The sequence below is a fragment of the Saccostrea echinata genome, unplaced genomic scaffold (assembly GCF_033153115.1).
Source record: "Saccostrea echinata isolate AGI-Se365-2 ecotype Australia unplaced genomic scaffold, CSIRO_AGI_Sech_v1 ptg000065l, whole genome shotgun sequence".
In the NCBI taxonomy this organism is placed as follows: domain Eukaryota; kingdom Metazoa; phylum Mollusca; class Bivalvia; order Ostreida; family Ostreidae; genus Saccostrea; species Saccostrea echinata.
This window is the reverse complement of record NW_026889814.1, coordinates 2726401-2743781: the sequence shown is the minus strand read 5'-3', so window position 1 is coordinate 2743781 and position 17381 is coordinate 2726401. Positions and strand designations below refer to the sequence as shown.

At 33.5% G+C, this 17381-nt stretch overlaps 1 protein-coding gene across 1 annotated transcript in view; it reads right to left on the bottom strand.

Annotated features, from left to right (window-relative positions):
* LOC133176026 (kiSS-1 receptor-like) overlaps positions 1–17381 on the bottom strand; it is a 64146-nt gene that overhangs the window by 39907 nt on the left and 6858 nt on the right. Inside the window, exon 2 of the mRNA XM_061311201.1 lies at positions 5050–5396. Coding sequence (XP_061167185.1) covers positions 5050–5376 — 327 coding nt within the window. The 5' untranslated portion in view covers positions 5377–5396. The remainder of the gene's footprint in view (positions 1–5049; positions 5397–17381) is intronic.

Here is a 17381-nt window from a genome sequence, read left to right as displayed (position 1 = left end):
TCGAGAAACTTCGTTATATGTGGATAGATTAATGGCCAATGAAAGTCCTGTCCTTCAAGGCATCGATGGAGATAAACTATTGAAAACCGAGGAAACTGGGGGAAAATGTTGATAAATAACACATGATAATAAAGATCTTAGGGCAACAAAACTGACATGTGTTAATTTGGTATTACTGCTTCCATGGAGCTTATAAACATCATACTAATAGAGTTATGAATCTTAAAAATGCCTTACACCTGGAGAGAAAAAAAATATAGCTATGTTTAAGACAGCTGATACAATATCGACAAAAAAGTGCATGAAACTTGCTTGACCACTTACATAATGCATTAACCTTATATTCATGACCAATAATTCTTGAAACTGCCATTTGGTCAAAGCATAATTTCTTATAAAAATAAAGTTAACTATAATAATAAAATATAGCCATAAAACGTAAAGAATATTATCGTCTTTGTCTGCAGTTTAGTAATACAATATTGATAATTGATTGTATGTTGTTTTACGTTCCATTAGAGAATTTTTCACTCATATCAAGACGTCACCATATACCGGTGAAGGGCCTCAAATTTAGACCTTTACTTGGCACTCAGGGCTATTGAGCACTGAGGGTTCTTTATCGTGCCAACGCTTACGGTGACACGGGGCCTCGGTTTTTAAGGTCTCATCCGAAGGACCCGCAATTTTCACTTTAAAGTGCCGAGCGCTTGGCCAAGGAACAGTTGCTACATTTTTTTTTATCGAATTGGGTCAGTCGCGGCCGTGATTCGAACACACGACCTTCCGATCACAGAGCGAGCGCTTCTACCGACTAAACTACCTTGACGGTTAGTAATACAATAATATTAAGTTTAGTCTTCATAATGTAGCTCTGATATTGAACCCTGGACTATTGTCTAAATAGACAAAATCTACGCATGTTTTGTAACAAACATTAAGTGAACAATTTTCAATCAATTTGTTTTAGATTTCTATATTTTGAGATTTGAAAGAAAAAAAAAATTACCAGACTACGAAAATGAAATTTTATTTTTGTTAATGCAGAATGTTAATGTTATTTCTCTTTTTTATCAGTACATGTATACTTGCAATAAATGTGTAATAAATCGTCACCATAAAAAAATTAAATTACGCGGGATTGTTACTTCAGGCAGGACATCAAAGAGTCTTTAAATAAATTAATGAGTAAAAACTGATTCAGTAATGTTAATGAGTACTTTGATAAGAAACAAATACAATATATTAAAAAGACCTGTAGTGTAACATTGTTACGTGACTCTCATCATAGGATAAAAATTACTTAATGGGAAGCCAAAAATTCTAACAACCCCGACATTTAGACACGTTTCCAGTCAAAGATCTAGAATCTCCGATGCAAAACGATAAAAGATTTATTTGAGCAAAACATTTCTCGCTTTTCTGCACATTACAAATTAAATTTCCCATAAATTATTGGGTAGAAAAAACATTTAACAGCACAACTTTTAACTAAAGATGGATGCTTATGACTTTTGTAAAATAAAAATAGTCAGAGTAAGTTATCATTTTGCACTTCATGTCATAGCTAATGTCGCTGACGGTACATATTGTCGTTCTGTATATATATTGTCATCGGCAACAATATGCACCTACCCTATTTGCACATATTGTAGTCGCCGGCGACGATAAGTACCATGACGAGCCTATTTTTCTTCCTGCATATCCTAACAAAAATTTACTATAGTTAACTATAGTTTAATATAGTTTACTATAGTCCACTATAGTAAACTATAGTAAATACTTAGATACTTTGATTTACGATAGAACTTTACTTTAGAACTTGTTTTGAGATTTCGATGCTTAAAATCCCTTAAATTTAATACCAATGAGGTAAAGTTTGGTAATAAAATGTGAATATACAAGCAATACTTCCATTTAATATATAAAAAAATGTGCATATATGAATTTGAGAACATAAAATATTACAATCTGAAATCCATAGAAAAAATACTTTGATTTCCTATAGTAAAACTTTCATTTACTAACATAAAAACTTTGATACTATAGTAAACCATAGATAACTATAGTAAACTATAGTATTTTTTGTTAGGGTATATAATGGACGACAAAATGTACAGTCATGCATATGTACCTATTTTCGTCGGCGACAATATGTACTGTGTATATTTGCACATTTTGTGGCCGATGTACTTTTGGCGAATATTTACTAAGGTAGTAATGAGAGAGCCAGAGAGAGAGAGAGAGAGAGAGAGAGAGAGAGAGAGAGAGAGAGAGAGATTGACAAATACACTTTTGCACGAAAGGAGACAGAGTCTGATAAATAGACTGCAGACAGATAGACAAAGTCTATAGCAGATAGTTAAGTAATCAAGTTGAAGCATTACTTGCAATACTGTAAGAAGCAAACCCTTTTGTGTCCAGGATGGGTGTACACCACTATGATATACCAAGATACTGGAATTCTTGAACGTTTAAATCAGCTCTTCTTTTTCTAGGTATACATATTTGGAGATAGAATGTTGAATTATTCAAAAAATTGAATTTCTGCATTCAATAGTAGTGATTATCTGGATACAATTTCTGTGTTATTCTTATACATGTTACATCTAACATGTATACATATAACTGTGGTTGGGGGGGGGGGCGACATTTTTTAAAAGTCTTATCAAAACCTGCTTATATCATGTATATAGATGTTACACGGAATTTGTTAAATTTTTGGTGCACTGAATACCAGTGTACTTATTTAGAGTTAAATTAATACGTGTATAAGACGGCAATTGGTATAAATTTTTCAAATTTGAAATATCTGTTCATATACAATCTGTCTGCATCCTATCCTCCTTTCCTGATTATATGATCATAATAATCATCATCATCTTCATCATTACTATCATCATCATCATCATCATCACAATATATGCAGGAAGGGTACACAGATATAGTCACCAGGGACAATATGTACAAGTATAATTTTGCAGTTTGCGACAACACGTGCATGTACCGACGGACGGCAATATGTGCAGTTAGGGCAGGTACACAATGTCGCCGGCGAAAATGTGTATAGGACGACAATATGTACCGTCACAATCGCGCTGCATAAAAAAGCCTATTAGACATGTCTGTGTAATTTACACACCAATTACATTCACCCCCGCCAAAAATATTCCCCAAGCAACCCTAATTGTGGGGTGACAAGTGAGGGTAGGAACATAATGTCGCCGTCTGCAATATGTACATATGTAATTTTTCAGTCGATGACGTTCCGATGGACAACAATATGTGCAGTGAGGGTTGAAACGAATTGTTGCCGACGACAAAATGTACAGAACGACAATTTGCACCGTCTCAAGGTCTGTCTAGAGAGGTGGACAGTGTGTTCTCTTCATTTATATTATACATTCTTGTTATAACGTAATATTTACATTTGCTGTGTTTTTCTACTAAGCCAACTGTGCAATTGATTTGAAAGTCAATTTTGTGTATACTCACGCGTAGAAATATACACGGTGAAACTCGCGCTAAAGTGACGTCACAATGAGGCTACAGAGACGTAAATAAAAACGTAACGATATAGGGCAGCAAAATATTCAAATATTGAGTATATTATTGGTGCTTTTAAACTTGTAAAACGTAAATATAAGGAATGTTTTTAAGTTTAGTGTGAATTATTGGTGTGTAAATCACACAGACTTACACGTAGGCATATTTTTCATGAAGCGCTAGCGCGCTTCATGAAATATGCCTACGTGACAAGTCTGTGTGATTTACACACCAATAACTCACACAAAACTTAAAAACATTCCTTAAATAAACATCCCTACCTTATTCATCTCAAGTCTTACTTATACACAAATATTATGCAACACAACATCAATTTACAGCTGTTGCTCACAGTTTTATAAGCAAATCCTTGTATATATGTGTTTCTATCAGATCTGCACAACAAGACGTCGATCATTAGTTACTACAATAATTACAGACCATTAATCAAAGAAAACTTACAGTGACCCTTTTTTTATATAATTTTTCGAGCAGTTATATCAATTTGTAAACAGTTGTCTGAGTACAAATATTTTGTTGTAAGTGACATGTTGCTTTGTTTGAAGTCATTGATTCGTAAACTCTGGAGATTAGGGTGGTACACACAAATTGCTCAGACACCCGATTCTTTCCTCTAAAATGTTGCCATTGTTCTGTCTTTTAATACAATAGATACAGTTAATTATTCAGCACCGTCATTGAAAGGTAACGAATCAAAAACATTAAAATAAAAGTAAATCAAAAAAAAAAAGTTCAAAAGAAATAAATGTTATAAAACCACTTTTATTCAAGTGCGAAAACAAGTTATTGGAATCATAAATTAAAAATCTTGATTAATGCAACAAATAAGACCATCTAGAAGATTGAACAGCCAAGATTGCAAAGTTCTGAATGAATTGGTCACTACAAGTTTTATTCAATCATGTTTTCAGAAAATGATAAAGTGGTTGATAGTAATAATCTGTTTACATTGCATTGATTAATTAGTAATACATGTATTCTACCGATTATTGAACAATTTCTAGACATCTATCATTAAGACATGCGCTTCGTCAAACTTACAAAAACAACAGATGCTTTCACGTGCTATTGTTTGAAATCTTCAATTCTATTTAATTTGTCATAAAATGGATATCATTATTATAGCAAAGCTTTATCACAAGCACGTTGCATACACGTAGTAAACAATGTTCTTGGTTTCAGAGCATATTATTTTCTAAAGCTAAGTTAATACAACGAACTCGGGGGCATCTGGGATTTTCTTGCTTATAAGCTTACTCCGGAAATAAGTATCCTTAAAGTGTTGTATTTACCCAATCAAATAGAAACTCGGGGATCAATTGGTATTCCATTCAACCACAAATCGAGAGAAAAATCATCAGTCAAAGCTTTACAAAGAATATATCTACCCAATTATATTTAGAGCATCTACAGAGCGTGGGCAAATTTAAATGACGTTTAAAATTCATAAATATGAAAATAATAAAATATATTATTACTTACATAGATCGTATAAGTGAAAAACTTGCACATTCCGTCCCCAAAACCCCAAGTTGGCATCGCAAAGCTGACCGCTGTAATAGGCACAACAATCAGAAGAAATGCTAGATCCGCCAAGGCTAAATTAATAATGTAAATATTTGTAACGGATCTTTCGCCATATCTGAACACTATATAGAGAACTAAACCGTTTCCCACTGCCCCAACTATGATCAAAATCGCCCAAATGGCCGGGACAATGTGTATTGAATCCGAATTGGGGACGTCCATCGCTGAACTTCCATTCCCAGACATATTGGAGGCAAGTTCTATGGCCGACGTTGTAGTCATCTCTCTCTATCAACTATCACCTAAAACGAATACAAAATCCAAGTATTATAAATGTGAGATATTTCCTCCATTTCTGCAATTTATTCAACAAAAAGCTACATGTTAGCCAAGTACAGATGCTTTTTCTTTGATGTGTTCTTAGAATCCAGAATCAAAGTTGGAATATTCATACGCAAATCAAACAATTATAATTTTTGGTTATATAACTAATGTTTAGTCATTCGATTTTCGTTTTGAAGAAGGGAATTTGAAAATAATTTCCTATTAAGAGGAAATTATCAAAGCCTTACATTAAATATCACGTATACATCAATACGATGATGGGACTTAACAAATCACACGGGCATATTGCAAGTCTGGGTTAGACAGATTAAGCTTCTATGGAGGTAAAATAGTAACGAGAATTAACAGCTTTTGGTGTTACATGTACATGTATCATATCATGAAAGTCTAGAAAAGAATATTTTTATTATCTTTATCTACATGATCTATGATAAATTAAAATTCAAAAAACTTACAGTCAGAGAATTTTATGTTTACGTCTAATTATAGAATTGACGTTTTTGCACTTAAATTCATTAGACGATTATTTTCTTTTTTATCATTGGGATCATTCCAAAAGAAGTAATACATTGAAAATTCTAACATTAAATTATAAATAAAGCAAAATTGTAGGTAGCAAATTCTTATCAATCAAAACTATAGTTACTCTTGTAATTAATAAAATAAAAATACTGAACTGTCTGCTCTTAAAACGATAATTTACTACCCTATCATGTATACATACGATAAAAAAATATATTAAGAATAATAAAAAATATTCAAAAAGTGATGCTTAGTCATGAAATATGTTTAGAGGAGAACTTTAATTAAATTTAAAATTTTACACAATATCATTATTAAATATTCATAGACTTTGCATAATAATCACTATTTGGCTCAAAACTTATTTCAGCAACAGGAATTTTAAGCTTGGGGGTTGAAAAATACTCGAAAAATGTGATATATATTTCTACGTAAGCTAGATTTAAAAACATGCAATCTGAAAGAAACTTCCACACATATCAACTCACCACGCATGACCACCTTTATTAGTCCTCAAGTTTGTTAATACTTTTTATTGGATTCAAAGAAGCCAATTAATTTTTGTTCCTTCTAATAACGTACAGAATGATACATTTAACTTTAGCGAGTGAAATATAATGGAAAAATCATGTGCCATTTAGTGCTCTTAATGTTAACGTGGGTTAATATAGCAAGTAAACATACATTATTTGAAGCACATGTAAATTGATTGATTGATTGATTGATTGTATGTACTTTTACGTGCCGTTCTAGAATTTTTCAACTTAAAGACGTCACCATATACCGGTGAAGGGCTTTAAACTTAAACCTTTACTCGGCACTCAGGGCCATTAAGCAGTTAGAGATCTTCATCATGTCAACGCCTGTCGTGACACGGGGTCTCTGCTTTTAAGGTCTTATCCGAAAAGACAGTTCCTTGGCAAAAGAATATTTGCTACCTATTTATATCGACTCAGGTCAGACTCAGGGGTTTGAACACAGGACCTTTCGATCATAAAGCGAGAGCTCTAGAAGCAAATGTAGAATGATACAAGAACTTACGCTTAAGTATCAAAGTATCTTCGAAACGAGGTTATGTTTGCTTTAACCTGCAACAGGCTTAATGATACTGTATTTATCAATCATCAAGCTGTTGTGAAACATGCACGTATTCTAGGTCCCTAGAAAGTCAGTTGAGGTCACCGGAAGAATGACCGGTTGAGATTCACGAATTCCCGTTTTTCTAATTATCGGTTGCTGCAATTGTCTATCGAAGACCACAAATGAACAGATTTTATTGTTCTTTGAAGCATCGTCTCCTCTTGGCGTTGAGTTTCGCAGACGACTAATTTGGAAGATTAACTTTAACTGGGATGTTATTCAGAATTATTGACATCTCTTCTCAATTGTGTAACTTTTGTTAGACGTCAATTAGAAGAAGATGGACCTTTTTCACATCGATTTACTCGTCTGTATAGCGCTCAGAAAATCTTCTGTATAGCTCTGAGAAAAAAATATCAACTTCCCCAGTACGTAACATACTGAATGATGATACTTAAAATAAGCGCCCTGGAAGTTGAAAAATTGTCACAAAAAATTATTACATCAATTATCACATCAAAACGTTGCACGATGAGTGGAACTTCTTTTTTCCATGTATCTACAGAGGTAAAATTGGTATTCTTCATACCCTTTGTTCCCATTTATAGTCTTGATTCATGGTAACATGAATTTTTAAACAAGGTTTTTCAAAGATATTTTTTTCAAAGTTGTCACTATTCAAAATTGAAACCGAAAGAAACACCATGTATAGATGTAATTTTTGTTTTGTGTCTTATTAATAACTACTATTTTGTTTTTGAGATTCACATACAGTAACATATTGGTCGATTGAAAAAAGTACAGTGAAGTGTGTATTTGCGCCATTTATTCATGCACAGCAAATAGTTTCCTATGAAGTCTCTGATAAGATGTGTTTTATACACCAATAGAAAAGCATTAGGATATTGAATTTCCCCAGTATAAAAACGTCATTTTCTACGTGTGTTCATTCTATGGACATGATTAAACATATAATTCTGTAGACAATTTCAATATGCCTTTTAAAGGTCTAATCAACCAAAGCAAAAATATTGTAAATTGTCAGTAACAAAACTAATAAATAAAAGTATTTAAAATTGTTGAAATCTGTCTGAGAAATGAAGTACACATGTATTTTCATTTATTTCTAACTAATATTTAGAGACAATGGAGAAATAAGAACAAACATTCTTCTGCGGATTATCGTTAAGACTTTCTTAATGAGAATGTTTCCATATTTGCTTCTTTCCGTTACAATTTCCTCGGCTCTGATTACAATGCTAAGCTAGGCTTTATAATTAATGCACGTTCGATATTGCATAACGGAAAAATACAGGTTGCCTTGACTGGTTTTGTTAGTCGTTAATTTCCTTGCATTGAAAAAGCATATCACTTATACAATTAAAAAGCATTTCAGGTACCCTTGACCGTCCCATTGTATTGTGTTTCTGTTAACAACAGCCTTAAATGATATTGGATTTTTATCCAGAAGTAAACCAACCAGCATCTCAGGTTTCCATCTAATAGAAGTAAAATGAAGTATCTTATTTCTTAGTTATACTCGTAAATTTAATTATTAACTTTTTGGGTTGTCTAATCATGTTTTAGGTGTTTATTCAGAGATTTCAATTCTTTATTCTCGACACTGAACATTGCCCGGTTTGCACAACGACGCACTATCTTACTGAAATTATTCCCATAGTAAATCCTCGTATTGACTTTAATTACGCTCGCTATGATACTGTAAATCAAAAGAAACTGTAAAAAGACAGGGAGGTCCTCAACACTAGCTGTGTGGGTGTATACGTATACAGGCCAGGAAAGCCGGCCCCCACTTTTTTGAGTATAGTATTTTGCTAAAGTAAATTTTCCTTCAGCAAATTCCAGAACTGTAAATTAGCTTTTTTTTGCTTGTCAGATATTTTTGGGAAGTTGTCCCCCCCCCCCCCCCCCCCACACACTCACACACATACACACACTTTTAAAACCGTTGCCACAGGCCTGTTATATATTTAGTTAAATTTTTAATTGAATTAGTTTGTAATTTAATTTTTGCAGATTATAAACTAGTAACTGTATATTTGATATTTGAATGCATGAGTTAAGAACATCGAATGTATTATTGCCAAAAAGTCTGAAACTGGCCGGATCAACATTATATTACCATGGTAAATTCCTGGTATACCTAGTGTACTAAATTTCTCAACCTTATTAAACATCCTCCTTACAAATGATTTAATAGAAAACATACAGGAACTATTGAATAAATCCGTTGTTAGGATAACCATGATACATCGACTGAACTGTAACGATTGGACTGCTCTCTCTAACCCCCAACTGATTAATCCTAAGATGTTGACATTACGATAAGACTCCAAGAATCGTAGTATTTTGAACCCGATCCAAATTTAATCAATTTTGATAAGCTCTTCAATCGTAAATTGGATTCCTGAATCTAGCCATATGTTCAATTGTTTTTCCTGTAATATCGATTAAGTTTTAAAGCGTTATACATGAAACGGTACAAGAGATGATTAACCCTTTAAGCTGAAAGAATGTGTCAAAAATTAGTGACGTCAAATGCATTCGAATTAATATGAGCAGGCTTTGATGAAATTTTATTAGATTTTATCTGATAAGAAAATTATGTATCTTACAAATGAACACTGGTATTTCTTGACCATGTTAAACTAATATATTGAAGAGAGATTGTTAATTGAAAATGAAATTTTGGATTAATAAAAACAAAGTTCTTACTTAAGGTTAGGGATCAAGGTGAGATTGCCCCTTGTTTACTCTGCATACTCTATACTTTCAATACATTCTTTTCATATTAATTGAACAAAAGATGGTACAGCTGCCTTTTTTTATTTTAAAAAAGTCAGTTCATCATTTTTTTCCCGTTAGATCTGATATTTTCTTTTTAAAAAAGAATAAACGCTTTCGCAGAAAATTTTATGAACATGTATACTTTCTTTCTCTATTTACATAAAGATAGTAACAAATAAATTCAAATAAAAAGAAGATGAAACAAGAAGTTGAAAACGTAAGCAATGTTCCTGACAGAATTTGCATCTCAAAGGAATGTATCCCCACAAACACTGACACTCGGAAATCTCCTAAAAGCTTAAATTCTCGTGTAGAGATCCCTCAGTGGCTATGAATGACCGAGTGCAATATAATTGCAAATAAGGTATTATTATGATAGCTATAATATGTTCAGTCAGGGGTCAAATTCTTCTCCGAACGTTGACAATAAATTATATTTAAATGATAGAAATTCTCAAGACGTCACATTCCATTGTATTTTGACATATTGTCAGAAGAAGCTCCCGAGGGAATCAAGAAAAAAGCGGATTTCTCACCAAACGTATAATCATAGGACAGCTTTAATTCATATTATTCTTCTATGGCTTCCCAGTAAGAAACTTGTCACGACAATTTGATGAGAATATGTCCGCTTCTCACTAATGAGATATGTTTGATATCTTGCAAAGCTAATTGTCATCAATATGCCGAATTTTTTTTTTTTACTATACAAACCTAGTTTCATTTACGTTTGTTTTTTAACGTTAATATTCTGTATATTTTTGTATTTTTTTTAATTGAATAATATAAGTTTGACAATATGTGAAGCTTCTTTATTTTAAGCTTTTTTTACGTTTGTATGTGTATACCAGTTTGTCACATGTTATTCACTGACTTGGTATCAACTTTAAACTTTTATTTTAATTTCATTGGCCCCATTTGTTTTTTTTAATTCTCAATAGTTTTCAGGCATGGACACAATCATATTTCCTTTCTGTTTTTATTTCTTTTTTCACAAGTAATTACTACGGTTCATAAGTAGATGCAAGGGCAACTTTATATCTTTATTTGACAGACTTTGCATCGCTGTTAAATGAACAAAGGTGAAGATAACAAACGGCGACTGATCTATAAAAAACAATAAATAATAATTCATTATATTAAACTCTCTTGAGTGTTATTAGTTATTATTTCAAGCTAAACTGGTAAGAATCATGGTGGATTTTTTTGGATAAGACATTTAAGACTACATCTTTTCACGGAAACAACTGTAGGATTAATTGATTCATTGATTGTATGTTGTTTTACGTCCCATTCGGGAATTTTCACTCATATAGAGACGTCACCATATACCGGTGATGGGCTTCAAATTTAGACGTATAGTCGGCACTAAGAGGCATTGTGCAGTGAGGGTATGTTCTTCATCGTGCCAACGCCTACCTTGACGGAATTGAAGGTTTTATGAAATGATCCGTGACTTTCACTTCTTATGCCGGGCGCTTGGCGAAGAAACAGTCACTACTTATACTTCTTAAGTTTCACGCGGCGCAGCGAACGAGAATCGAACCTGGGCCTACGGATCACGGTAGCTAGTAGGATGATTCCCCATTGTATTTGCCAATGCACAATTCTAAATTTGTTTGTTATGTTTTTTTTTTTTTTTTTTTTTTTTTTTTTTTGTTTGCTTAACGTCCCTTGTAGTATTTTTCATTGAAGCTGGGGCGTCCTAATTGCAGGTTGAAATCTGCGAATTTATACGTAGTCAGCACTTATACCCATTAAGAAATGGGGAATCTTTATGTGCCAGCAACCTGCGAAATTGGACCTCAGTTCATACGGTCTCATCTGAAGGACCAGCTTCTATGTACTGCAGTTGGATTAACTCCTTTCTTCATGACTCTAGAATGGTGCGCTTTAACCGTTGTTATCGTGAGTGACGTCCAACTTTGACACTTAATCCATAAATATTGATGTTACTTTTAAATTGCTGCTGAGACCTAAACAAATATCAATTACATTGTAATTTTTATGAACTACTAAACCAATATTTTTTTTTATTTACTTAAAGTAATGTATGATCTTTCCTAAATTTTGAATTTAGCTAAACCTGTACCACTTGGGTATATGAGCAATAAAGTGACCGTGGAAAGAATTTAAAAAGATCATAAAGCTTTTAAGCAATTATGTCTGCTATTTTATTTTACAGTAAAACCAAGAATGTAAAAACTTTCCCACTTAATAGAAAGAACCATAAAATTCGCATTATCGTATAGCGGGGAATGTTATTTGTTTGTGATAAGATGGATTAGATAAGACAAGAAGATATAATTAATGTTAGCTTATTTGTCATTTATTTAGTTATTAGATAGGAGTACTTTTTCATGCATTTCACATGTTTCAGATTTATGGATTTCAATCTCTGTAAAATAAAGTCGTGTAACAATAGCTATCATTCGGTCCCTTGTGTTCCTTCGAAATTTTCCTTGAAAATTATTTATCCTTCTGTCTTTAATAATTCAGAAGTGAAAAAGGAAATAGATAGAATACACAATCAGTATGTGCTGGTCCCAGCTTACAAAGCTAATAACATAGTCTTTGTTTGTAAGGTTCGTTAGTTGAATTGTATTTCAGAGGAACTAGGATTTAATTCTGCAGGTCGAAATCCAACTTACCCCCGTATATAGTTCCCTTTCTAAGGAGGAAATTCTTCAAAATCATATATCCGTTTTAGATATTTTTAATATTCCCAACAATCAAAATGAATTTGGATTACCATACCTTTACTGGATTCCTAAACTTCATAAAAATCCTTACAAACAAAGATACAAAGCGGGTTCAAGCAAATGTTTTACCAAGCGTCTTTCTTTACTCCTCTCTAAAATATTAACTGTAATGAAGGAGAAACTTCAGGAGTACTGTACAACAGTATATTCGAGAAGTGGTGTAAATCAGATGTGGATACTTAAAAAACTCCACAGAATATTTAGTAAATTTGAAATCACAAAATTTTACTGAAATCAATAACATCAAAGCGTACGACTTTTCAACACGTTATACAACCATTCCCCACGAGAAATTGAAGTCCAGGATTTTTGACATCTTGGACAGCTGCTTTTGCAATAAAAATGGAACTCGTAAATATACTTACCTTGTCATTGGTCATTTGCAAAATAATTTTGTTAAAAAGCATTCTGATTGTACACGCAAGTACTCTGAAGTTGATCTTAAAAAAGATGCTTGAGTTTCTGATTGATGTAGTTTTGGAGATCAGGTCTTCCAACAATCTGTTAGAAATCCCATAGGTACCAGTTGCGCCCTTATTAGCAGACTTATTTTTGTATTCATATGAAGCAGAGTCGCCTGCGTGGCGCAGTGGTTAGAGCGTCTGCTCTAGAGTCGCGGCGTAAGGAGTTGATCCTTACGTCGCGGGTTCGAATCCCACTGTGGGACGTGGAGACAGGTCCTTCAGATGAGACCGTATAAACCGAGGTCCCGTGTCGCAGCAGGTGCTGGCACGAAAAAGATCCCTCACTGCTCAATGGCCGTAAGTGCCGAGTATAGGACAAAATTTGCAGCTCTCCACCGGCATTGGTGGCGTCTCCATATGAGTGAAAAATTCTCGAGAGGGACGTTAAACAACAAACAATCAATCATATGAAGCAGAATTTATCCGAAAACTTCTACATGAGAATAAGAAAACACTTGCTGTGGCCTTCAACTCGACATTTCGTTATATCGACGACGTATTATCAATTAACAATAGTTACTTTCATTCATATGTCGACTTGATATATCCCAGTGAGCTTGAAATAAAAGATACCACAGATTCTGACATATCTGTTTCATATTTAGATATTTTACTAGAAAAAGACGTTAATGGTAACCTAACAACAAAGCTTTAAGATAAACTTGATGACTTCAACTTTTCAATCGTCAACTTCCCTTATTTATGTAGCAATATACCCTTATCACCTGCATATGGGGTTTATGTCTCTCAGTTGATTCGAAATACAAGAGCATGCTCTACGTAGGAACAATTTCTAAAACGAGGCAAACTATTGACAAACAAGTTGATGAAACAAAGATATCAACAGTCTCGTTTGAAGTCATCATTTCGCAGGTCTATGGTCGATACAATGACCTTGTCAGCACATACAACCTATCATTAAGTTAAATGCTGACTGATGTTTCTCATACTGAGTGTTAGGCCATTACATATACATTGAACCGTCTACGGATATTTCCGGGTTTTTTCCGATCATGATAAAGAGCACACGGCGGGTGTGACCGGTCAGCAGGGGATGATCACTCCTCCATGGCACCTGATCCCACCTCTGAATTTTGAGGTCCGTGTTTGCTCTGCTCCAAGTTTGTATTGTTTCATTGGACTTTCGAGATTGAATATTGTTCGTTATCTTCATATTTCCTTATTAAGTGTACTATTACGATCGGCTAATTACAAGGAATCTTACTGCAAAAAAGTCCTCCATAAAGTCATATAATACGCTAAATGAAAAATCAGCTTTGAGAGATGTACCATTAAATGCTAAATTCCCCTGGCCAGGATATTTTTCTCCGAAATGTTTTTTTTTCTTTTCTTAGTATTTTTTCTTCCATCACGATAAACACGCGGATATTGTTGATACAAAGGCACCGCTTCTACACAATGTGCTCTTCACTCTTTATGATAGCAATCTCGATACTGCATTTTATTTCATCAAAATTTATCTTTTATAATTCAAATGTTTTTAAATAGAAATTTGTCAGCCATCCTTTATATGATCGGATTAGCACTAGTTTGGTATCCCTGATTTTGTAGGAAATGCTATGTTTGCAATCAATAAAAGATCCGCAATTTATTTTAAAAGCTTTATCTTTATGTGGAAAATATGTAGTACCATTCCTATGAAACTCGTTTCGTAGGAAAAAGAAACTTGCTCCAAAGAGATACTTTCGCGATGAAAGGCAATAAAGGACAAGATAAGCTAAGACCCCTTTTTGGCCCCTGGTTTGGGGTGTCTTTTAGAATGATGCAACAGTTTATCAATAGAAACCTGTTGTCACCCCTGCCACAAAATGAGTATTGGTTCTAATTTATGGGATACAGAGGTCACAGAAGGTCAGAAAATATGTCCATTTCCGAATTTTCTCATTTTTATGCAAATTTTCATCGATTTTACAACACATTTTGTTTCAGAAAACATAGAGCACAAGCTTGCCTATCTGTCAAATTTATATATTTCATACACTAGTATCAGATGCATCTTATGTATAAAAATCTCAGATAGGCAAGCTTGTGCTCTATGATTCCCGAAGTGAAATGTATCTCAAATTTGATGACATTCAACCAGAACTGAGGAAATTTGGGAAAATGTCCTACTTCTGCACACTCTTGTGGCCTCCGTGTAAGCTTTGAATCAAAATTAGTGCTGGTTTTAAAACAAGCATCATTTTAAGTTCTTAACTACAAACTATCACAATTTTAACTGTTTTGATTTTTACATCAAATAAGGGGCCAGATTCGGCCATTACCATACCTTGCCCTTTGCTTTGAAAAATGGTTAATAACATTGACGATGCATGGCAAATCCTTTCGTATTATAATTGAAAGAAACATATAATATGAGAAAACCATAATTATGTATCTGGATATATTCATATTCTTAAAATTTCACAATACCTATGACAACTTTAATTTCGAGTGGCGAATACAATTCATATCTGTTCGTGTCTCGGGTTTTTTTTTTCGAAAGTATCTTGAGTAAGTCAAAGCTACCGGTATTCATCAGGTGATCTAAACATTAGATATACTTTTAACGTTTACCCATATTTCCTTACTATAAAGAAAATTATAGTTAAAGCATCCGATACAATAATCTGGATATAATCTAAAGAATCGAAATATAAAATGCATACCTCACCTTATTCATCAATTGCATTATATGACATTACTACAAATTATTTGAATCCTTTAAACCCCTTAGGTATTGTGAAAAAAATCTTTCTGAAGTGAAAGGAAGTGCACTTGAATTTTTTTTAAAAGCGCCTATCCGTGTATATTATTTTTTTAGAGTCTAATTAAACTATCATTGACTTGCACATAATTGTCAGAAAGGGAAATTAAAATTTTCTGCTTTGAAGTGATTTATTCACGAGGATTTCATGGATAGACTAAGTAACCCAAAAGAATTTTAAAAGGATTTTTTTTTATTTAGAAAAGCAAGGACACACAAAAACAAAACCTGCTTGAATCAAAAAAGATTTCTAACATGCAATTACTGCACTATCACGAAATCGACAACAAGCGTCCGAAGAGATTCAACTAAAGAGGAAAGATGACATCTTGCAAGAAATTATTCTGCAAATTTTAATGGTCTGAATCTTATTGTACATGTAAGATTGTGGGATTAAGCAAGGGATGTATCACCTTTGTGCTGAGTGGTAAACCAACAATGACAAAGAAACAGTACAAAAATATGGGCTTCAGAATCCTTTTGTACAAAAAACCAAGAACGACCATCTGATGAGGCCCTTATAGTAGCTCAGTCGGTAGAGCGCTCGCTCCGTCATCGGTAGTTTGTGTGTTTGAATCATGGTCGCGATTGACCTAAGTGGATTAAAAATAGGTAACGATTAATTATCATAGGTGAATAGCAAAGGGGAATACTTCTCCAATAGAGTACAATTTTCTCTACATATTCAATAGAGCACTGCCCAGCACTTGATCCAATAGTCCAGAACTTCACAAATTTTGTAAAAAAAAAAAAAAAAAAAAAAAAAAAAAAAAAAAATCTTGCTCATCACAATTCTTACTCTGTTTTCCTTTTAGATGCCAAGGTTCAAAGAAGATTTCCAAGGAATTAATGTATTTTCATTAAACAATCGATAAAGCCTCATCTCAACACCAAAACCCCTGACCCAAGGGCCCTGAAATGCGCAATTTTGAAATAGGCATCCTTGCTTATCATAACCATGCACTTAGTTTGTCTATTTGTTATACAGGGACACAGATGAAACTTTTAAATAATTTATGCATCTTCATTAAATGATCAATAAAGACTCACCATAACTCCAAAATCCCTGACTCTGGGGCCTTGAATTTCATCATTTTGGTGAAGGAAATTAATTTTGATGCTTTTGGCCTCCTCCCCCGGCTCCAGAAGCGACCATGAAATTCAAAATGTTTGCCCCCATTTGCCCATAAATACTCAATGTCAAAATTAATTGAAATTGGTTAAGCAGTTAATGAGAAGCTGAAAATGATAAAAAAAAAAAAAAAAAAAAATACGGCCGACGAACGACGAATACGACGACGGACAAAAACAAATAACAATAGGTCACCTGAGTGAGACAGGTGACCTGGAAAAGACAGTAATCAGTAATCAAACGGCTGTAGACGGCTTTAGATTGACTAGACTCTTGCTTGTACCTCCATTTAAGTGCAGAAATTGATTTGTAGGGATCAAAGAAAAGAAGAGTTAAGGTTAATTTTATTCAAATTCAGATGTTTCAAAACAGCAAAGATAAGATCCAGTTTTCATTGACCCATGGAT